The 22,827-nt window shown below is 46.6% G+C and overlaps 1 protein-coding gene across 5 annotated transcripts in view; it reads left to right on the top strand.

Moving 5' to 3' along the window:
- LOC144485846 (X-ray repair cross-complementing protein 6-like) overlaps positions 1-22,827 on the top strand; it is a 97,301-nt gene that overhangs the window by 7,169 nt on the left and 67,305 nt on the right. For 2 of the 5 annotated variants that reach the window (XM_078203920.1, XM_078203919.1), the window contains exons 2-3: positions 17,518-17,625; positions 20,252-20,349. In XM_078203920.1, the coding sequence (XP_078060046.1) occupies positions 17,518-17,625; positions 20,252-20,349 (206 nt within the window). Of the gene's footprint in view, positions 1-2,946; positions 6,340-17,517; positions 17,626-20,251; positions 20,350-22,827 lie in introns of those variants that run through there. The other 3 variants (XM_078203922.1, XM_078203923.1, XM_078203921.1) reach the window with 3 other exon arrangements.

The following is a 22,827-nucleotide window of genomic DNA, read 5'->3' as shown; positions in this document are numbered from 1 at the left end:
TTGAATGATTTCAAGAAGGGAATAGATATATTTCCAATAAAAAAAAGGGAAAGAGGGAGATGGGGAGCAGGTGAGGAGGTGGATTTGAGACCAGATCTGATTGAATGGCGGAGCAGGCTCGAAGGGCTGAATTTGCTTACTTCTGCTCCTAATTCCTATGTTCCTATGGCAACTCCCATCCCTGGGTCAGCGCATCCCACTCCCAATAGGGACTCCTCCCATCCCTGGGTCAGTGTGTCCTACTCCCAATGGGGACCCCTCCCATCCCTGCGTCAGTGTGTCCCACTCCCAGTGGGGACCCCTCCCATTCCTCCATCAGTGTGTCCACTCCCAGTGGAGACCATTCCCATCCTTGGGTTAGTGTGTCCCACTCCCAATGGGGACCACTCACATCCCATTGTCAGTGTGTCCTACTCCCAGTGGGGACCCCTCCCATCCCTCCATCAGTGTGTCCCACTCCCAATGGAGACTGTTCCCATCCCTGGGTCAGTGTGTCTCACTCCCAGTGGGGACCCCTCCCATCCCTCCATCAGTGTGTCCCACTCCCAATGGAGACTGTTCCCATCCCTGGGTCAGTGTGTCTCACTCCCAGTGGGGACCCCTCTCATCCCTCCGTCAGTGTGTCCCACTCCCAATGGGGACCATTCCCATCCCTGTGTTAGTGTGTCCCACTCCCAATGGGGACCATTCCCATCCCTCCGTCAGTGTGTCCCACTCCCAATGGGGACCACTCCCATCCCTGCGTCAGTGTATCCACTCCCAGTGGGGAGTACCCCCAATGGAGACTACCCCTAATGGAGATCACTCCCATTTGAGAACTCCCCCAATGGAGACCATCCCCAATGGAGACCACTTCCAATGGAGACCAGTCCCATCCCTGCGTCACTGTGTCCCACTTCCAATGAAGGCAACTCCCATCTCTGGGTCAGAGTGTCCCACATCCAATAGGGACCTTTCCAAGTTGGAACCCAATGGAGACCACTCCCATCCATGCGTCAGTTTCTTCCAGTCCCAATGGTGACCACCCCCTATGGGGGCCAGGTGGAGACCACTCCCAATGGAGATCACTCTCATCCCTGGCTCAGTGTGTCCCACTCCCAGTGGAGACCACTCTCATCCCTGGCTCAGTGTGTCCAACTCCCAGTGGAGACCACCGCCAATGGGGACCCAATGAAGACCACTCCCATCCCTGGGTCAGTGTGTCCCACTCCTAATATGGACCCCTCCCAATGGGGACTACCCCCATGGAGACCACTTCTAATGGAGACCACTCCTAATGGAGACTACTTCCATCCCTGGGTCAATGTGTCCCACCCCCAATGGGGACCACCCCCAACGGGGACCATTCCCAATGGGGACCACCCCCAACGGGAACTGCTCCCATCCCTGGGTCACTATGCCCTGACTTCAAGCTCCATTTCAGAAATTATAAGCACAAAATCCAAAATTGGTGCAGTATAGTGAGAGTGCTGCACTGCCATAGGTGCTGTCTTTTGGGTGGGATGTTAAACCTTCTTGGGTGGGCATGGTCGATAGAGGTGAGGAAAATTTGTTTCTATCAGAGGGTTGTGTGATTTTGGAACTCTCTGCCTCAGAAGGTGGTGGAGGCTGGGTCACTGAATATTTTTATGGCAGAGGTAGATAGATTCTTGTTAGGTGAGGAAATCAGAGGTTATCGTGGGTAGGCGGGAATGTTGAACTCGAAACAGAAATAGATTAGCCTGATCTTGTTGAATGGTGGAGCAGGCCCGAGGGGCAGAATGGCCTGCTGCTACTCCTATTTTGTATGTTTGTTTGATCACGTTGCGCTCTTTGGAAGAAGAGCAGAGGGTGTATTTTTCCTGGTGTTCTGGCCAATATTTATCCCACAATCCACGTCGGATCACAAAAACTGACTATCGGGTAATAATCACATTGTGGGAGCTTGCTTTCCCCAATTGCCTACATTACAACAATGATTACACCTCAAAAGTGCTTGATCAACTGGACAATATTTGGCAACATGAGGCAACATTTTTTAATGACACAGTGTATTATCCAGAGGGCGGCGAAAGCAGATTCAGTATGTAGCAACTTTCAAAAGCAAATAAGAACATTATCTGAAGGGAAATTATTACAGAGCAATGGGGAGAGAGCAGCTGAACAAGAGCACAATGAGATTGCTCTGAAAAGCCAATGTAGACACGATGGAGTGTACAAGAAAGAACAAGGAAAAGTACAGCACAGGAACAGGCCCTTTGACCCTCCAAACCTGTGCCGATCATGATGCCCTAAATTAAGTAAAAAAAACCTTCTGCCCTTACTCGGCTGATGAAAGCAAGCATGCCATATGCCTTCTTAATAACCTTGGCCACCAGCGTTGCCACTTTTAGGGAACTATGGACCTGTATGCCCAGATCCCTCTGTATGTTAATGTTGCTCAGAGTTCTGTCACATCATATTATTCACACCTAAATTTGATCGTCTAAAATGCATCACCTCGCATTTGTCTGGATTAAACTCCATCTGCCATTTCTGTGCCCAAGTCTCTGATCTATCTATATTCTGTTGTATTCTCTGACAATCCCCCGCATTATCAGCAACTCCACCAATCTTCGTGTCATCCGCAAATTTACTAATCAGGCCACCCACATTTTCTTCCAGATTATTTCTTTTGCTACCCTCTTGCTCCTAATATATGCATATAAAAGCCTTGGGATTTTCCTTGACCTGTTTGCTAAAGACATTTCATGGCCCCTTTTAGCCCTCCTAATTCTACGTTTAAGTTCCTTCCTACTTTCACTAAGCTTACAATTTCACTCGTCACCTATTGTTCCCGAATCCTGCCATTTCTATCCTTCATTTTTGCGGAGACATGCCTGTCCTGCACGTCAATCAACTGGCCTTTAAAAGCCCCCCGCATGCCAGTCATGGATTTGCCCTCAAATAGCCGCTCCCAATCCACATTCCCCAGTTCCTGTCTAATTTGCATGTATTTAGCCCTTGCCCAATTAATCACCCTCACTCGAGGGCCACTCTTGTCCTTATCCAAGACTACCCGAAATCTTATGGAGTTACGGTCGCTAAGTCCAAAGTGCTCCCCTATTGAAACATCGATCACCTGGCCTGGCTCATTCCCCAATATCAAGTCTAGTATGGCCCCCTTCCTGGTTGGATTGTCAACATACTGTATCAAAAAACCCTCCGAGACACAACTAACAAGTTGCCCTCCATCCGAGCCCCTGTCTGTAAGGGAGTCCCAGTCAATGTGGGGGAAAGTTAAAGTTGCCCACCACAACGACCCTGCTTTTTTCACACCTTTCTAGTATCTGACTACACAACTGCTCCTCTGTCTCCTACGGGCTGATGGGAGGTCTACAGTACATTCCCAACATTGTGATTTCACCCTTCCTATTTCTGAGCTCCACCCATAATGCCTCACTAGAAGATCCCTCCAATGTGTCCTCCCTCAACACAGCTGTGATGTGCTGCCTGATCAGCAATGCGACTCCCCCGTGCCCCCTCCCCCCCACAACGCTCCTTCTGTTTCCCCCTCTGTCCCATCTAAAACAATGATATCCCGGAATGTTAAGCTGCCAGTCCTGTCCCTCCTTTAACCAGGTCCCCGTAATTGCAATAACATCATAATTCCATGCAGTAATCCAGGCTCTCTGTTCATCTGTCTTACCTGTTATACTTCTTGCATTGAAGCAAATGCACTCCAAACCTCCAGTCTCGCTGAGCCCCTCTGCCTGCTCTTACTCTGCGATACGTTTATCTCAGTCTCACTTTTTTCCCCAGTCCCTACACTTACTGGCTTGCTGTTCCGGTTCCCACCCCTCTGCCACACCAGTTTAAATCCTCCCGAACAGCACCAACAAACTTCCCACCCAGGATATTGGTGCCCCTCCAGTTCAGGTGGAACCCGTCCTTCTTGTACAGATCCCACCTTCCCCAGAAGAGATCCCAATGATTCATGTATCTAAAGCCCTCCCTCCTACACCAGCTCTTTAACCATGTGTTCAATTGTACTGTCTCTCTGTTCCAAGCCTCACTGGTAGCATGTAGCGTGAACCCTTTATTGTATATATGTACCTGGTTCTTGTAGTTAATCAATACATACAGTTAACCTACTTAAGATGATGAAGGCTTTATTAAGACCTACCGAGCAGTATCCAACACCCGACAGAAGAGGGGTCAATAACCAGGAGGCATAGCTTTAATGTAAGGGGTGGGAGATTTATAGGGGATTTGAGGAAAAACCTTTTCACTCAGATGGTGGTGGGAAACTGGAACTCACTGCCTGAAAGGGTGGTAGAGGTGGGAACCCTCACAATATTTAAGAAGCATTTAGATCGGCACTTGAAATGCCATAGCACACATGGTTACGGACCAAGTGCTGGAAAATGTGTTGAGACCATAAGACGTGGGAGCAGTAGTAGACCATTCAGCCCACCGAATATGCGCCCCCATTCAATGAGATCATGGCTGCTCTGATATAAAGCTCAACTCCACTTTCCCACCTTGTCCCAAGAACAAAGAAAAGTACAGCACAGGAACAGGCCCTTTGGCCCTCCAAGTTGTGCCAATCATGTCATAACTAAACTAAAACAAACCTGCCCTTACTCAGTCCGTATCCCTCTATTCCCTTCCTATTCATGTACCCATCCAAATGCCTCTTAAATATTGCTAATGTGCCTGCTTCCACCACCTCCTCTGGCAGCGCGTTCCAGACACCCACCACTCACTGCGTGAAAAACTTCCCCCCCCCGCATCTCCCTTAAACTTTCCCCCTCTCACCTTGAACATGTGCCTCCTTGTAATTGACACTTCCACCCTTGGAGAAATCCTCTGACTATCCACCCTGTCTATGCCTCTCATCATTTTGTAGACTTCGATCAGGCCACCCCTCAGCCTCCATCTTTCTAGTGAAAACATTCCAAGTTTATTCAACCTCTCCTCATGGCCAACACCTTCGAGACCAGGTAACATCCTGGTGAACCTTTGCACTCTCTCCAAAGATTCCATGTCTTTCTGGTAGTGTGGCAACGTGAACTGCACGCGATCCACCATAACTCTTGATTCCCTTACTGATTAAAAATCTGTCTATCTCAGCCTTGGCTAGGTGCTGGATGGCCAATGCAGACATGATGGGCTGAAGGGCCTCTTTCTGTGCTGTAAAACTCTATAATTCTACAATAACAAGATTCTGTAGTAGTTTCTCCACATCTACCCTATCACTGATCTGATCGCCTCTCACTGTCCTGTTTTCCAGGGAAGAGCTTGCTAAATCGTTCCTGAGAGTTGGATCCTCTCAGTCCCACTAGCACTCTTGTTAATCTTTTCTGTAATTTTCCTGCTCCTTTTTATAAGAAAGGGACCAGAAATGTACACACAACTGCCAAGCATAGTTGAATCAGAGTTCCGTGGTAAGTTCCACATTATCTCCTTGCTTTGGTATTGAGGTGGTCAGCCTTGGCTCAGTGTGGTCCTCTCATCTCTGAGACAGAGGGTTGTGAGTTCCAGTCCTACTGCAGGGATCTGAGTTATTACATAACCCGAACTTACCTTAATGTTGAGCTTGGAAGTCTGGAACCTCAACTCCTGACAGACCTTGGAATTTCGGCACGTGAGCAGACCTGGGAGTGGGCTTCCCGCACTCAGTTCAGCATAAGTTGTCCCGGCCCACGACAGGCCCAAACTGACTACACATAAAGAGAAAGAATATAAATGGCATGAGAATCCGGGTGCGGATTGCCAGAACCAAACAGTGTCCCAGACAGGGGGGAGAGCACAGAGAGAGGTCCCACAAGGAAGTCCCAAGTAAGAGACCTCAGACAGGGGCAGTTAAGTTCAGTTAAAAGAGAAACAGGTTCCAAGTTATAGAAAGGGCTGTGAGGAGCAGGCTTTAGGTCTGGAGGGCTCAGAAGAACCCTTGGGCCATTGGGGCAAAGCTGTTCTGCTTGGTGTGGCCGAAGGTCTGAAATTCTGCCTGTAGTTTGGTGTTTGAGAGTATACTCGGGGATTCCAGGGGAACGGGATCTTGGAAGGTGAGACTGAAACCCAATAAGATGGGCTACCATTGATGCTGCCTGAGGGTTCAAGAGAAGCCCTGAAGATCCAAGAAGACAGCCAAATGTTGGTAACTGTGCTGTGGGCCGTTGGGACAAAGGTACCACTTTTGAATAGTTATGTTCTGCTCAGCATGGCCGAAGAACTGAAATCATGCTGTTGAGTAGCTGTTTGAGTGTACTTGGGAATCCAGGGGCACGTGATCTCAGGAGACGAGATTAAAATCCTGCGAGGTGGGGCGTCATTGAAGCCGTCTGAGTTGGAGCGAGTTTTTGAGATAATTCCAAGGTAAGATCTTCTAAGATGAAAATTGGAAACTTTTGTGAGTGAGAGAGTTACAGTGAGATTGGTTGACTCACAGTGTTACTGATGTCTGGGTGTGATGTTGAGAAATCGTGGACTCTGTTTTGGTCACGCCTGTCATTATGCAATACTCCATAACCCTTGATTCCCTTACTGGTTAAAAATCTGTCTATCTCAGCCTTGGCTAGGTGCTGGATGGCCGTTGCAGATATGATGGGCTGGAGGGCCTCTTTCTGTGCTGTAAAACTCTATGATTCTACAATAACAAGAAGATTGTGTCGTTGGCATGTCTGACCACAATTTGCCTGTTAATTTAAATATACCTCTTGAAACCTGAATGCTAACGTTTAGGATACATGTTGTAAATAGTTTTATCTTTCTGATCTTGCATAGTAAAGTTAATTTCTCTTTCTTCAAACTCTGTGGAATTTTGTGACTTTATTCAGTGAACAAGTGTCTCAAATCTCAAGCTTTGTCTATGTTAAATAAAATGTCATTGGTCACTAACCGGATCTCGCCAACACTTGGAGCTCTGGCCAATGATCATAACAAAGTAGATGATTCAAACTGATGTTGCCAGTGCAGTACTGAGGGAGTGCTGCAGTACTGTCCTTTGGGATGAGATGTTTTCCCTCTCAGGTGGATGTAAGAGATCCCATGGCACTGTTTTGAAGAAGGTGTACAAGATTATGAGAGGTGTGGACAGGGTGGATCGGAAGCAGCTGTTACCCTTAGTTGAAGGGTCAGTAATGAGGGGGCATAATTTTAAGGTGATTTAGAGGGGATTTGAGGAAAAGATTTTTCACCCAGAGGGTGGTGGGAGTCTGGAATGCGCTATCTGGGAGGGTAGTAGAGGCGGGAAACCTCACAACCTTTAAAAAGTATGTGGATGAGCACTTGAAATGTCAGAACATTCAAGGCCATGGGCCAAGTGCTGGAAAGTGGGATTAGTGTAGATTTAGTGTAGTTTTGTTGGTACAGGCTCAATGGGCTGAAGGACCTCTTCTGTACTGTATGACTCGATGACTCTAAGAACCAGGAGGGTTCCCCTGGACAATATTTATCTCCTAACAGTTGCGAAGTTGGGTTGAGTAATTGTAGATTGGGAAGTAGGAAGTTAAAATTTTGGTGTTTGGAAAACCGTAAAATGCTATGGGGGAGGGAGGGGGGGGGGAGGGGGGAGGAGAGGGGGGGGGGAAGCATTGCATAGTCCCGGTAAAAGGTGGTGCTTTTTCCGTGCTTAGAGATTAAAAGTGCAAGTACACAGAGAGCCCAAACTGAAACATTTGTATTGAAAGGCCGAGCAGCAGTTTTTCCAAAACAACAGGCTTTTGAATTTAGCCAATTTGAATCAAGCACTTAGATACCAAGAACCTATTAAATTTAAGTCTGATGGTTTTGACAATCTAGGACCAATCCTATTGTGGAAAATACTGATATGCCATCAGGGGTATAAATGAAGGGGCAGTGGAACAAAGAGAGAGAGAGAGCAACTGCCGCCTTCTAGAGTTAACAGCTCTTAGTTCAGCTCTCCATTCTAGAGAGAGAGAGAGCGAATTGCTGGCTCTCATAGCTTCACCTATGTCTTAAGAGAAAGCACTATCGAAATAGCAAAGATACTAAAGAAGAAAGAAGTTCCAGACAGAAGATTCAACAGAGAAGGCCCAGAACATTCCAGAAGATGCCAAACGTGATTGTAATTTTGAGAGTGACTAAATTCTATTTTGTTAAGGAGTGGAAATTGTATTTATCTGAACAGCATTCCATTAGAATCGTGTTTTATCCGGTTCGTTACTAGTTTAGTTAATTTGTTCACTGTTAGTTAGATAAATTAATTGTTACGTGTTGATTTTAGAGTGAGTGTCAGGGATTTATTTTGTATTTAACCACTAGGAGTTGCCGAAGAGCGGGTCACACCACTTCACACACACTTTTTACAGATTATAAGGTGAGGTATTCCTCTTTGAGTGGTTAGGTGTTAGTTCTCAGAGGGGGGCATCAACCTCTGCTTTATAACAGATTGGGGGCTCGGGTTCGGGCTATGACTAGTCCTCGATCTTTACTTGTTGTCGCTTAAATCAAAAGTGGGGAAATGGTTCTTAAAATTGCTAAAGAGATTCTGGGGGTCGAAGATGCTTCCCAAATTTGCCAAGGAAGCTTAGAAAGACAGAAAAAGACGACACTTGTAGAATTAGCAAACAGGCTAAAAGTGGGTTTAACCAGGGATAATAAGAAAGCTGAAATTGTAACGGAGTTATCCAATCATTTAGGCATATCAGAGAAACAGTCAAGTGCAGTGGAGTTAGAAAAAAAATAAATTGCAAATGAGACAATTGGAGCTAGAAAGTGAACTGAAAAGGCTGGAGTCAGAGAAAGAAGAAAGAGAAAGATTGTTCGAGTTGGAAAAGATGACGTTGGAACTTGAAGCAAAAAGACTTCAAATGACTGAAGTAAAAGTGCAAGATAGAAGTGATGATGGGCAAACTCATCGTGGCCAACCGCCTGGTGGGGATACATACAAATATGTCCAAACATTAGCAAAATTTGATGAAAAAGATGCAGAAGTCTTTTTCATTTCCTTTGAGAAATTGGCTACACAGATGAAATGGCCAGAAGAGGTGTGGGTAACGTTAATTCAGACCAAAGTTGGTAAGCAGGGCTACTGAGGTGTTTGCAGCGCTGTCAGAGGAGGTGTCAGGAAAATATGAAGAAGTAAAGAAGGTTGTTTTGAGTGCCTATGAATTAGCATCGAGACAACGGTTCAGAAATGTAAGAAAGGAACCAGGTCAGACTTATATCGAGTTTGAAAGAATTAAACAGAGCAACTTCAATAGATGGGTGGGAGCATTAAAGATAGAAAAGATATATGAGGTTATTAGAGATATTATTCTGCTGGAGGGGTTTAGAAACTCATTTCCAGAAGTGATAAGAACACATGTTGAGGAACAGAAAGTTAAAACAGTGAGAAGAGCTGCAGAGATGGCAGATGAATACACATTACTGCATAAATTGACATCTAGCTTCCAACAGCAATTTCATTCCATGAGGGATAGAAATTGGGAAAGAGGGAGATCCTTCAATGAAAAACAAAAATGTAGATCACATTGGGAACAGTTTACCACCTGTGATAAAAGAAACCCAAGAAGGTGGAAAAGAGGTGAAAGACCTCGGGTGTTTTCACTGTAATAAGGTCGGACACACTAAGTCACAGTGCTGATGGCTTAAGAAAGGCACTGGGAAAAAGGATGTGGTAAAAGAGGCTCAACCAGTGGGATTAGCTAAGGCAGTGAGGGAAATTCCAGAGAGGTCGAGGAGCTAAAGGAGAGTGCACAGCCTCGGCACAGGCTGGATAGTAAGATAGCGTCTGATCTTTTCAAAGACTTTACCTGTGTGGGTAAGATTTACTCAGGTAGAACAGGAGGAGTAGGTAAAGAAGTTAAAATATTGAGAGATATGGGAGCTAGTCTGTCTCCAATAGTAAGAGGTGAAAATATTTGCACTCCTGAAATATTGCCCGAGAGAGTGGTAATCTGTGGAATAAATGGAGAGAGGAGTATGTCCCCTGTGTAAGATAAGGCTAGAAAGTCCAATCAAGACTGGGTAAGTGATAGTGGGAGTGATGGAAAACTTGGCTATTCCAGGAATACAGGTTATCCTTGGAAATGATATCGCTGGTTCACAGGAGGAACTGATGCTCATTGTAGTGGAAAAGCCAAAAGAAAACCAGGGAACTGAGGAGTTAAAAGAAAAATACCCTGGAATTTTTCCAGATCGTGTGGTGACAAGATCCCACAGCCATTAGTTAAAACAGGAGTGGGAGAACAAAAGAGAAAGATGAAGGAATTGAGGTCCAGCTAGCTGACACTCTGATGAGATGGTAAAGGAAAGACCTAAGCAGGTAGAGGATCAAGCAGAGGTATTATAAGGGATAGGATTTATAGTTATTTGGAGAGTAATGAATTGATAGGTGATAGTCAGCATGGTTTTGTGGCAGGTAGGTCGTGCCTTACTAACCTTATTGAGTTTTTTGAGAAAGTGACCAAGGAGGTGGATGGGGGCAAGGCAGTGGACGTGGTATATATGGATTTTAGTAAGGCGTTTGATAAGGTTCACCATGGTAGGCTTCTGCAGAAAATGCAGATGTATGGGATTGGGGGTGATCTAGGAAATTGGATCAGGAATTGGCTAGCGGATAGGAAACAGAGGGTGGTGGTTGATAGTAAATATTCATCATGGAGTGCGGTTACAAGTGGTGTACCTCAGGGATCTGTTTTGGGGCCACTGCTGTTTGTAATATTTATTAATGATCTGGATGAGGGTATAGTTGGGTGGATTAGCAAATTTGCTGATGACACCAAAGTCGGTGGTGTGGTAGACAGTGAGGAAGGGTGTCGTAGTTTGCAGGAAGACTTAGACAGGTTGCAAAGTTGGGCCGAGAGGTGGCGGATGGAGTTTAATGCGGAGAAGTGTGAGGTAATTCACTTTGGTAGGAATAACAGATGTGTTGAGTATAGGGCTAACGGGAGGACTTTGAATAGTGTGGAGGAGCAGAGGGATCTAGGTGTATGTGTGCATAGATCCCTGAAAGTTGGGAATCAAGTAGATAAGGTTGTTAAGAAGGCATATGGTGTCTTGGCGTTTATTGGTAGGGGGATTGAATTTAGGAGTCGTAGCGTTATGTTGCAACTGTACACAACTCTGGTGCGGCCGCACTTGGAGTACTGTGTGCAGTTCTGGTCCCCACATTACAGGAAGGATGTGGAGGCTTTGGAGAGGGTGCAGAGGAGGTTTACCAGGATGTTGCCTGGTATGGAGGGGAGATCCTATGAGGAGAGGCTGAGGGATTTGGGATTGTTTTCGCTGGAAAGGCGGCGGCTAAGAGGGGATCTTATTGAAACATATAAGATGATTAGAGGTTTAGATAGGGTGGATAGTGATAGCCTTTTTCCTCTGATGGAGAAATCCAGCACGAGAGGGCATGGCTTTAAATTGAGGGGGGGTAGTTATAGAACCGATGTCAGGGGTAGGTTCTTTACCCAGAGGGTGGTGAGGGATTGGAATGCCCTGCCAGCATCAGTAGTAAATGCGCCTAGTTTGGGGGCGTTTAAGAGATCCGTAGATAGGTTCATGGACGAAAAGAAATTGGTTTAGGTTGGAGGGTCACAGTTTTTTTTTAACTGGTCGGTGCAACATCGTGGGCCGAAGGGCCTGTTCTGCGCTGTAATGTTCTATGTTCTATGTTCTATGTTCTAGGTGTCTAGCTCTAAAAGATTAATGGAGTTATAACAAAAAAATGAGGTGATAAAGGATTTATATCATAAAGCCGACTCGGAAAAGGAATCAGAGTGTATTCCAGAATGCTATTACCTTAATAGTAAAATCTTAAGGTGAAAATAGAGACCTTGGCAAGTTAGTGCAGATGAGAAATAGGCAGAAGTTCATCAGACTGTGTTGCTGGTAGAATACAGACAGGAAGTATTGTGGGTAGCACAAGAGTTACCTGTAGGAGGTCATCTAGGGGTGAAGAAGATTCAGGCTAAGATACAGAAGCATTTCTATTGGCCTGGACTACATAAAGATGTGATTGAATCTTGCCGCACCTGTCATATGTATCAGATGGTAGGAAAGCCACAGGCAGTGATAAAACCAGCACCTTTGATGCCACTTCTCGCATTTGAAGAACCTTTTACACGGGTTATCATTGATTGTGTAGGTCCCCTCTCTAAAACCAGAAGTGGGAACCAGTATTTTTTTAACCATAATGAAAGTGTCTACCAGGTTTCCAGACGCAATTCCATTATGGAATGTCAAGGCAAAAAAGGTTGTGGGGGATTTGCTTGCTTTCTTTACCCGTTATGGATTTCCCAGGGAGATTCAGTCAAACGAAGGGTCCAATTTTACTGCTAAATTATTTAAGAGAGGCAAGGACTGATTAGGGACAGTCAGCATGGCTTTGTGAGTGGAAAATCATGTCTCACAGATTTGATTGAGTGTTTTTGAAGGGGTAACCAAGAAGGTAGATGAGGGCAGTGCAGTTGATGTTGTCTACATGGACTTTAGCAAGGCCTTTGACAAGGTATCGCACGGTAGGTTGTTGCATAAAGTTAAATCTCACAGGATCCGGGGTGAGGTAGCTAAATGGATACAACATTGGCTTGATGACAGAAGCCAACGGGTGGTTGTAGAGGTTGTGGTTGTTTTTCAAACTGGAGACCTGTGGCCAGCGGTGTGCCTCAGGGATCAGTGCTGGGTCCACTGTTATTTGTCATTTATATTAATGGTTTGGATGAGAATATAGGAGGCATGGTTAGTAAGTTTGCAGATGACACCAAGATTGGTGGCATAGTGGACAGTGAAGAAGGTAATCTCGGATTGCAATGGAATCTTGATCAATTGGGCCAATGGGCTGACGAATGGCAGATGGAGTTTAATTTTGATAAATGCGAGGTAATGCATTTTGGTTGATCGAACCAGGGCAGGACTTACTCAGTTAATGGTAGGGCGTTGGGGAGAGTTACAGAACAAAGATCTACGTCCTTGAAAGTGGAGTCACAGGTGGACAGAGTGGTGAAGAAGGCATTCAGCATGCTTGGTTTCATTGGTCAGAACATTGAATATAGGAGTTGGGATGTCTTGTTGAAGTTGTACAAGACATTTGTAAGGCCACACTTGGAATACTGTGTACAGTTCTGGTCACCCTATTATAGAAAGGATATTATTAGACTAGAAAGAGTGCAGGAGAGATTTACTAGGATGCTACCGGGACTTGATGGTTTGAGTTATAAGGAGAGGCTGGATAGACTGGGACTTTTTTCTCTGGAGCGTAGAAGGCTGAGGGATGATCTTATAGCGGTCTATAAAATAATGAGGGGCATAGATCAGCTAGATAGTGTGGTAAACCACTGTTATCTGTGGTGGTTAACCACTGTTAGTATTTATTATTACCTGCGTATGTGGCACATCCCTGTTGGTTCCGCCCAAGACTCCTCCCCCTGGTCCGGGTATAAAGGCGGTGGCTCCTCCCCCTAGCCTTCAGTACAGACCAGATCACCAACAGGGATGGCTCCAAGTTCTTGCTAATAAAAGCCTATTTGACTTGCTCACAACTAGTCTTGACTCGATTGATAGTGCATCAGAAAGTCAGTATCTTTTCCCAAAGATAGGGGAGTCTAAAACTAGAGGGAATAGGTCTAAGGGGAGAGATACATAAGGGTCCAGAGGGGCAATTTTTTCACACAGAAGGTGGTGAGTGTCTGGAACAAGTTGCCAGAGGTAGTAATAGAGGCGGGTACAATTTTGTCTTTTAAAAAGCATTTAGTAAGCTACATGGGTAAGATGGGTATAGAGGGATATGGGCCAAACATGGGCAATTGGGATTAGCTTAGGGGTTTAAAATAGCATGAATTCAAAAACTCTGCTTCCACCACCATTTCAAGAGAGACTTCCAAAGACACTGAACCCCCAGAGAGAAAATGTTTCACCTTATCTCCATTTTAAACGGGTGACCACTTACTTTTTAACAGTGAGTCTCTAGTTCTACGTTCTCCCACAAGAGGAAACATCCTCTCCACATCCACCCTGTCAACACCCCCTCAGGATCTTATCTGTTTCAATCAAGTCGCCTCTTATTCTTCGAAACTCCAGCGGATACAAGGTTCACCTCTCCAAACCTTGCTCAAAACACCACCCACCCATTCCTGGTATGAGTCCAGTAAACATTCTCCGAACTGTTTCCAATGCATTTACACCCTTCCTGAAATAAATAAACAAGAGGAAACATTCTCCCACTATCAAAAACTTTTCATAATTTTAAAGATCCTATTAGTGATGGTATGGATCATCGCTTATCCCGCCACCAGCGTCACAGATTGTTGGTTCGCTTATCTCATTGCCATTTATGGGAGCTTGCTGTGCACATGACACGTTCCTCCCTGTTTCAGAACAGTGAGCATGCCTTCCCTGGCTGTGAGGTTGGTAGGGACGGCCTGAGGTCCTCAGTAATCAGGAGTTATGTTGAGCCGAGAGTGAGACTGCGGGTGGCAATGCAACTGAATACCAGGAGATGGCAGAGGCGGACAAGGCTAGTTTGAGGATGGAATTGCAAGGCCAGGAGCTGGGGGGAGACACAATCCTGACAGTAAAATGCTTCAGCGGAACTGAAGAAAGAAAGAGGACCTTTTAAGTATTAACATATTTGCTCACTTAAACAACTCTCCATTTCTGACATAATCTCTCTCTAACCCACTTTGAATCATAGAATCCCTACAGTGCAGAAGGCGGCCATTCAACCCATCGAGTCTGCACTGACAACAATCCCACCCAGGCCCTATCCCCGTAACCCCATGTATTTACCCTAGCTAATCCCCCTGACACTAAGGGGCAATTTAACATGCTTAATCCACCTTACTCGCACATCTTTGGGCTGTGGGAGGAAACCGGAGCACCCGGAGGAAACCCATGCCGACATGGGGAGAACCTACAAACTCCACACAGACAGTGACCCAAGGCCAGAATTGAACCCAGGTCTCTGGAACTATGAGGCAGCAGTGCTAACCACTGTGCCACCGTGCCACCCACGGTACGGTGAGGTTGGGAGTGTGTTAATCTTATTTGAATGGCAGCTTCAATACAGCTTGTCTTTCATTCTCAATAAACACATGTACCATTTCCTGGAATCCTTTGCAGTGTAATTAAGAATGTGCATTTTGTTGCGTTAAATCCTGTTTCCATTTGTTCATTCTGCTCCAGATAGTTTTGAGTGCAGTTGCTAACTGTGGTGATTAACACTCAGTAAGCTTGCAATTATTGGTGCTGGGGAAATGGGAAACTTTCCCCGTTTCAAATACCCAGAGTACTGACTGGGGGGAATGGAGGGGCAATCTCACTCACTCGATTTGGGGGTGCTTCAGGGGGCTCACACTCTTAACTCCATTTCGGTCGGCTGTGGTTTCAGTCCCACTCCAGAGGCTTGGGTGCAAAAGGCGAGATTGGAGCTGCTGCATCTTGGACGAGACAGTAAAGGGAGGCCATGTATCTGCCCTCTCAGGTGGCATTCTCTTTGGAAGAGTCATCCGGGGAACTTCTAGCCAAGCCCTGAACCAACATCGCAAAAACCTGGTCATCTGCTGGCTGTTTTGTGGGATCTTGCCATGCCCAAATGAGTGACTGTCTTCCTTACATGATAATAGTGGCGACACTTCAAAAGTACGTTGCTGATGGTGGGTGTCCTGATGTTATGAAAGGTGTTGTGTAAAGAGACACCTGACAGTGTTATTCCAACCCTGTCTTGGGTCAGGGAGAAGCGAGGTGAGGATGTTCTAAAGATATTGATGACCCACCATTCTTCCCCACTGAGATATTCAATCGGGTGGCACAGTGGTTAGCACTGCTGCCTCACAGTGCCAGGGACCCGAGTTCGATTCTCGGCTTGGGTGACTGTCTGTGTGGAGTCTGCATGTTCTCCCCGTGTCTGCGTGGGTTTCCTCTGGATGCTCTGGTTTTCTCCCACATCTGAAAGATGTGCTGCTTCGGTGCATTGGCCGTGCTAAATTCTCCCTCAGTGTACCCGAACGGGTGCCAGAGTGTGGCGACTCGGGGATTTTCACAGTAACTTCATTGCAGTGTTAATGTAAGCACGCTTGTGACACTAATAAATAAACATTAAACAGATTTTAGGACAACAGACCGATGCTCTTTCTCTCCTCTTAGAGGTGCTGACCTGTGCTCCGGTCACAAGTGTTGGCAACAATTGGTTCCTTGCTGAAAGTGTGGTTTTTATGAGTGAGGTCAGACAGCGGGCCCTATTTTACCATTTTGATTCTCAGTGCTGGACGGGGGGGACTTGAAACTGGGAGTGTTTCAGATCCGACTTTTAGACCCATTCTCAGGCGCCTCCATACACACTCTGCCTGCAAAAATATCAGCGATTCCGAATTGCGCTGAAGAAGTCTGTGGGTGGGGCTTAATGCGCCTGAAACCCTGCAACTCCGATCAGTGCTTCCAACTGCGCCTGCGCAGTAAAAAAAACCTGATAGAATGCCCCTCCCCACCACATCCCTCCCGAGCCGGGTAATGCCTGCCCTGGCGGTCCTAATCGTGGCCATTGCCGGGCCTTGGTAAAGGGGGAACCGGCACAAAGGCAGGCGTGGTTTGCGCTACTCGCCTGACTTTACCAAGTTTTCGCAACAGGCGAAAACGGGCGCAACGCGATGGTAGAATCGGGCCCAGCATGTATTGCCAGGCAATTTGACTGTGAGAGGTATCGCAGTCTGGCCCTGTGCATACCCAACACACACTCTCGCTGTTAGTTAGATACTGCTGGCTGATTTTATTTACTGCTCCCTGAGCCAGAGGTTCCTGAGGGTAGATGTGTGTAACTGAGCGAGTTAGAATCGTCACGACACAGAAAGGGACCATTGAGTTAGTGCCAGCTCTCTGTCGAACAATCCAGTCAGTCCCACTCCCCCGCTCTATCCCCGTCTCCCCACAAGTTTATCTTCCCCCAAGTGCCCATCCAATTTCCTTTTGAAATCTTTCATTATATCTGATTTCACCCCGTTCCTCATTTTACTCCCTGCACACCTTGCCCGAAACCTCATCTCTGTCTCCTTCAGTCCTTGTACCCTCAGCTAACGGCAATAGCTTTTCTTTGTCCACTTGATCTAAACCTTGTACACCCTTGGCAAATCTCCTCTCAATCTCCTTCACTCCAACGAGAACAACCCCAACTTCTCCAACCTAACCCTGTAGCTAAAATCCTCCCCATCCCTGGCACCATTCTGATAAATCTCCCTCTTCACTGTCACAAGGACCCTCACACCCTTCCTAAAGCGACCAGAACTCAGTGCAGTCTTCTAATTGGTGCTTAACCCAAGCTTTATACAGGTTCAGCATAACTTCCCTACTTTTGTCCTCAGTGCCTCGAATAATGAAGCCCAAGATGCTTTGCGAACCGCTCTCAATCTGTCCAGCCACCTTGAAAGATGCACACGAACCCACAAGTGTCTCTGTCCCTGCTCACTCTCCGGATTTCTGCCATTAAGGAATATCCAAAAAATCTCTTCTTTCCAATACAACTTCTATTTGTTCCTTCCACCTTCCTCCCTGGTTCTGTACGTGCTTAAAAACAGTTCATCATCAACAACTTCTTGTTCTATTATATAGAATTACATCAAATGTACGAGATCCTGTGGCACAGTGGGTTGGTGTCCCTGCCTCTGATCCAGAAGCTCCGGGTTCGAGTCCCACCCCAGGACTTGATGTCCAAGGAAGGTGAGTTCATAATGCGGCCATTTGGTAGTAAAAGCCACTAGCTTTCGGAGCGCTGCTCCTTCGTCAGGTGAGTGGGAGATCTCCTCAGAAACAGGGCACATAAAGACTCAAACTCAATTTACAGAATAATGGTAATCTTAAAGGTACAGACATTGTGAGTGGAGAGAGCGTTAAGCACAGGTTAAAGAGATGTGTATTGTCTCCAGACAGGACAGTTAGTGAGATTTTGCAAGTCATGGGGGTTACAGGTAGTGTGACATGAACCCAAGATCCCGGTTGAGGCCGTCCGCATGTGTGTGGAACATGGCGATCACTCTCTGCTCAGCGACTCTGCGTTGTCGTGAAGACCACCTTGGAGAGCGCTTACCCGAAGATCAGAGGCTGAATGCCCGTGACCGCTGAAGTGTTCCCCAACAGGAAGAGAACACTCTTGCCTGGTGAAGTGGACCTCTTCACCGCACAGGACCTTCAACTGATGCTATACACTAGATACATCGATGACATTTTCTTCCTTTAGACTCATGGTGAACAATCACTGAAACAACTATATGATGACATCAACAAGTTCCATCCCACCATCAGACTCACCATGGACTACTCTCCAGAATCGGTTGCATTCTTGGACATACGCATCTCCATCAAGGATGGTCACCTCAGCACCTCACTGTACCGCAAGCCCACAGATAACCTCACGATGCTCCACTTCTCCAGCTTCCACCCTAAACACGTTAACGAAGCCATCCCCTATGGACAAGCCCTCCGTATACACAGGATCTGCTCAGATGAGGAGGATCGCAACAGACACCTCCAGACGCTGAAAGATGCCCTCATAAGAACAGGATATGGCGCTCGACTCATCGATCGATAGTTCCAACGCGCCACAGCGAAAAATCGCACCAACCTCCTCAGAAGACAAACACGAGACACGGCAGACAAAGTACCCTTCATCGTCCAGTACTTCCCCGGAGCGGAGAAGCTATGACATCTTCTCCAGAGCCTTCAACATGTCATTGATGAAGACAAACATCTCACCAAGGCCATCCCCACACCCCTACTTCTTGCCTTCAAACAACCGCACAACCACAAACAGACCATTGTCCGCAGCAAACTACCCAGCCTTCAGGAGAACAGTGACCACGGCACCACACAACCCTGCCACAGCAACCTCTGCAAGACGTGCCGGATCATCGACATGGATGCCATCATCTCACGTGAGAGCACCATCCACCAGGTACACGGTAAATACACTTGCAACTCGACCAACGTTGTCTACCTCCATACACTGCAGGAAAGGATGCCCCGAGACATGGTACATTGGGGAGACCATGCAGACGCTACGACAACAGATGAATGAACACCGCTCGACAATCACCAGGCAAGAGTGTTCTCTTCCTGTTGGGGAACACTTCAGCAGTCACGGGCATTCGGCCTCTGATCTTCGAGTAAGCGTTCTCCAAGGCAGCCTTCACGACATGCGACAGCGCAGAGTCTCTGAGCAGAGACTGATAGCCAAGTTCCGCACACATGAGGACGGCCTCAACCAGGATCTTGGGTTCATGTCACACTATCTGTAATCCACGACTTGCCTGTGCTTGCAAAATCTCACTAACTGTCCTGTCTGGAGACAATATACATCTCTTTAACCTGTGCTTAACCCTCCCTCCACTCACATTGTCTGTATCTTTGAGACTTGATTACCTGTAAAGACTCGCATTCCAACCATTATTTTGTAAATTGAGTTTGTGTCTTTATATGCCCTGTTTGTGAACAGAACTCCCACTCACCTGATGCAGGAGCAGCGCTCCGAAAGCTAGTGGCTTTTGCTACCAAATAAACCTGTTGGACTTTAACCTGGTGTTGTGAGACTTCTTGCTGCACTCTTAAAGTGCCATATTCTCCTCTTAAAGGGACAGCTCCCTCCAGGGGAACACATTTCAATAACTGCTGCTTTAATACTAACTTATATTTCTTCTCCCATTGCTCTTCTCTGTTGTATATCATTCCAAACATTTAAAATCCAGATGTGTAATTTAAAAGAGACTTATATTGGGCACATTTCCCAACACCAAGTCTCACTTTCCACCTAGGAGGAGGCCATTCGGTCCCTCGAGTCTGTTCCATCATTCAGCTAATTCATGACTGATCTGGGTCACCTACCTTGAATCTGTTAATACCCTTTGCCTGGAGAAAATTAATCAACCACAGTGAGGCCAGCACTGGATGAGGCTGGGAGCCATATGTCTCCCTTTGGAACGCTCCACCCCACTGTGGACTGTGGATGCTCACTCGATGAGCATAGTCCAGGCAGAAATCAATAGGACTTTGGGTGCCAAAGGAGATGGGGATAATGCAGGGAGGTGGAGTTGAGGTAGATGATTAGTCATGATCTTATTGAATGGCAGGACAGGCTTGAGGGGCCGAATGGTCTACACTAGCTCCGATTGAGAGAGCTGTATGCCCTTGAAGAAGTGAAACCAATCAAGGCACTGTTTTGTTTTTAAATCTGTTTGAGTCCAAAGTGACTGAATTATTCTGCCACCTTGTCTCTGTCACTTCTCTGGGCTAATCCCATGATCCAGGAATGTCTCCTTTGGTTAATGTTGTCCCTTGTACTTCTACCTGACAGGGGAGTTGGCACTTCCTCCACAGCAGATATGGCGGATTGGCAGTCACACTTTCGGAATGAAGATGAGGAGGATCCAGAGGAGGCAGAGGAAAACGAAGGTAGGTCAAATGTGAACCCGAGGTTTACAACGGCACGGTGGCACAGTGGTTAGCACTGCTGCCTCACAGCGCCAGGGACCCGGGTTCAATTCCCGGCTTTGGTCACTGTGTAGAGTTTGCACATTCCCCCCGTGTCTGTGTAGGTTTCCTCTGGGTCCTCTGGTTTCCTCCCACAGTCCAAAGATGTGCGAGTTAGATGTATTGTCCATGCTAAATTGCACCTCAGTGTCAGGGGGGCTAGCTAGGGTAAATGCATGGGGATAGGGCCTGGTGGGATTGTGGTCAGAGCAGACTTGATAGAACATAGAACAGTACAGCACAGAACAGGCCCTTCAGCCCACGATGTTGTGCCGAGCTTTATCTGAAACCAAGATCAAGCTATCCCACTCCCTATCATCCTGGTGTGCTCCATGTGCCTATCCAATAACTGTTTAAATGTTCCTAAAGTGTCTGACTCCACTATCACTGCAGGCAGTCCATTCCACACCCCAACCACTCTCTGCGTAAAGAACCTACCTCGGACATCCTTCCTATATCTCCCACCATGAACCCTATCGTTATGCCCCCTTGTAATAGCTCCATCCACCCGAGGAAATAGTCTTTGAACGTTCACTCTATCTATCCCCTTCATCATTTTATAAACCTCTATTAAGTCTCCCCTCAACCTCCTCCGCTCCAGAGAGAACAACCCTAGATCCCTCAACCTTTCCTCATAAGACCTACCCCCCAAACCAGGCAGCATCCTGGTAAATCTCCTTTGCACTCTTTCCAGCGCTTCCACATCCTTCTTATAGTGAGGTGATCAGAACTGCACACAATATTCCAAATGTGGTCTCACCAAGGTCCTGTACAGTTGCAGCATAACCCCACGGCTCTTAAACTCCAACCCCCTGTTAATAAACGCTAACACACTATAGGCCTTCTTCACAGCTCTATCCACTTGAGTGGCAACCTTCAGAGATCTGTGGATATGGACCCCAAGATCTCTCTGTTCCTCCACAGTCTTCAGAACCCTACCTTTGACCTGATGGGCCAAATGGCCTCCTTCTGCACTGTAGGATTCTACGATTCTAACATGCTGTACACCTCTAGATAATAAGAACATTCGAGGCTGATGAGACGGGTTTTTGATAGGAGAGAGAAACAGGCAGGGAAGTGGAGTTAAGGCCACAATCAAATCAGCCTTGATCTCATTGAATGGTGGAGCATTCCTGTTCCTATTTATTATGTTTAAGTACAACACACTGCGCACGTTTTGATAATTCTAATCCTGACCTGAAACCATAGCCTCGCCAGTGCTTCACCCAGATGTTATATAGGGTGGCACAGTGGTTAGCACTACTGCTTCACAGCGCCAGGGATCCGTGTTTGACTCTCGGCTTGGGTGACTGTGCGGAGTCTGCACATTCTCCCCGTGTCTGTGTGGGTTTCCTCCAGGTGCTCCAGTTTCCTCCGGAAAGATGTGCTGGTTAGGTGCATTGGTCCTCTGGTTCTTGATCCTTCCACCAATGGGAACAGTTTCTCCCTCTTGACTCTGTCCAGATCCCTCGTGATTTTGAACTTTTCCAAGGAAAACAGTTCCAACTTCTCCAATCTATCCACATAACTGAAGTCCCTCATCCCTGGAACCACCTGGACCTTTTCTGAAGCCGTCATATCTTTCCTAAATTGCAATCTCCAGAATTGGACGCAATACTCCAGTTGATGCTGGACCAGTGTTTTGTAAAAATTCATTTTCACTCCCTTGCTGTTGTACTCTGTGCTGTTATTTATAAAGACCAAGATCCCATGTGCCTTTTTATCCACTTTCTCAACTTGTCCTGCCACCTTCAGTGATTTATGCACATATACACCCAGGTCTCTCTGCTCCAGCACCCACTTTAGAATTGTTTGTTTTATTTTATATTGTGTCCTATGCATTCTTCCAACCAAAATGAATCAGAAAGAGGCTATTCGGCCCATCGAGTCTGCACCGACCACAATCCCACCCAGGCCCTACCCCCACATCCCTACATATTTACCCACTACTCCCTCTAACCTACGCATCTCAGGACACTAAGGGCAATTTTTAGCATGGCCAATCAACCTAACCCGCACATCTTTGGACTATGGGAGGAAACCGGAGCACCCGGAGGAAACCCACGCAGACACGAGGAGAATGTGCAAACTCCACACAGATAGTGACCCAAGCCGGGAATCGAACCCAGGTCCCTGGAGCTGTGAAGCAGCAGTGCTAACCACTGTGCTACCGTGCCGAATCATTTTGCGTTTCTCAGCATTACATTTAATCTGATACTTGTCCATTCCATCAGCCCCGTCTTTGTCCTCTTCAAGTTTAACACTATCTCCCTGACAGTTCACAGTACTTCCAAGTCTTTCTTAATTCAATTTTTGCAAACACATTTCCAGCTTCATGACAGGTGGCACAGTGAAGGTATTCCTCCCATGTGACTCAGCCACAACTTCAGAAAGATCTGA

This window comes from Mustelus asterias, unplaced genomic scaffold, assembly GCF_964213995.1.
Source record: "Mustelus asterias unplaced genomic scaffold, sMusAst1.hap1.1 HAP1_SCAFFOLD_240, whole genome shotgun sequence".
Taxonomy (NCBI): domain Eukaryota; kingdom Metazoa; phylum Chordata; class Chondrichthyes; order Carcharhiniformes; family Triakidae; genus Mustelus; species Mustelus asterias.
The sequence above is the reverse complement of the archived record's forward strand: the minus strand, read 5'-3'. Positions and strand labels throughout refer to the sequence as shown.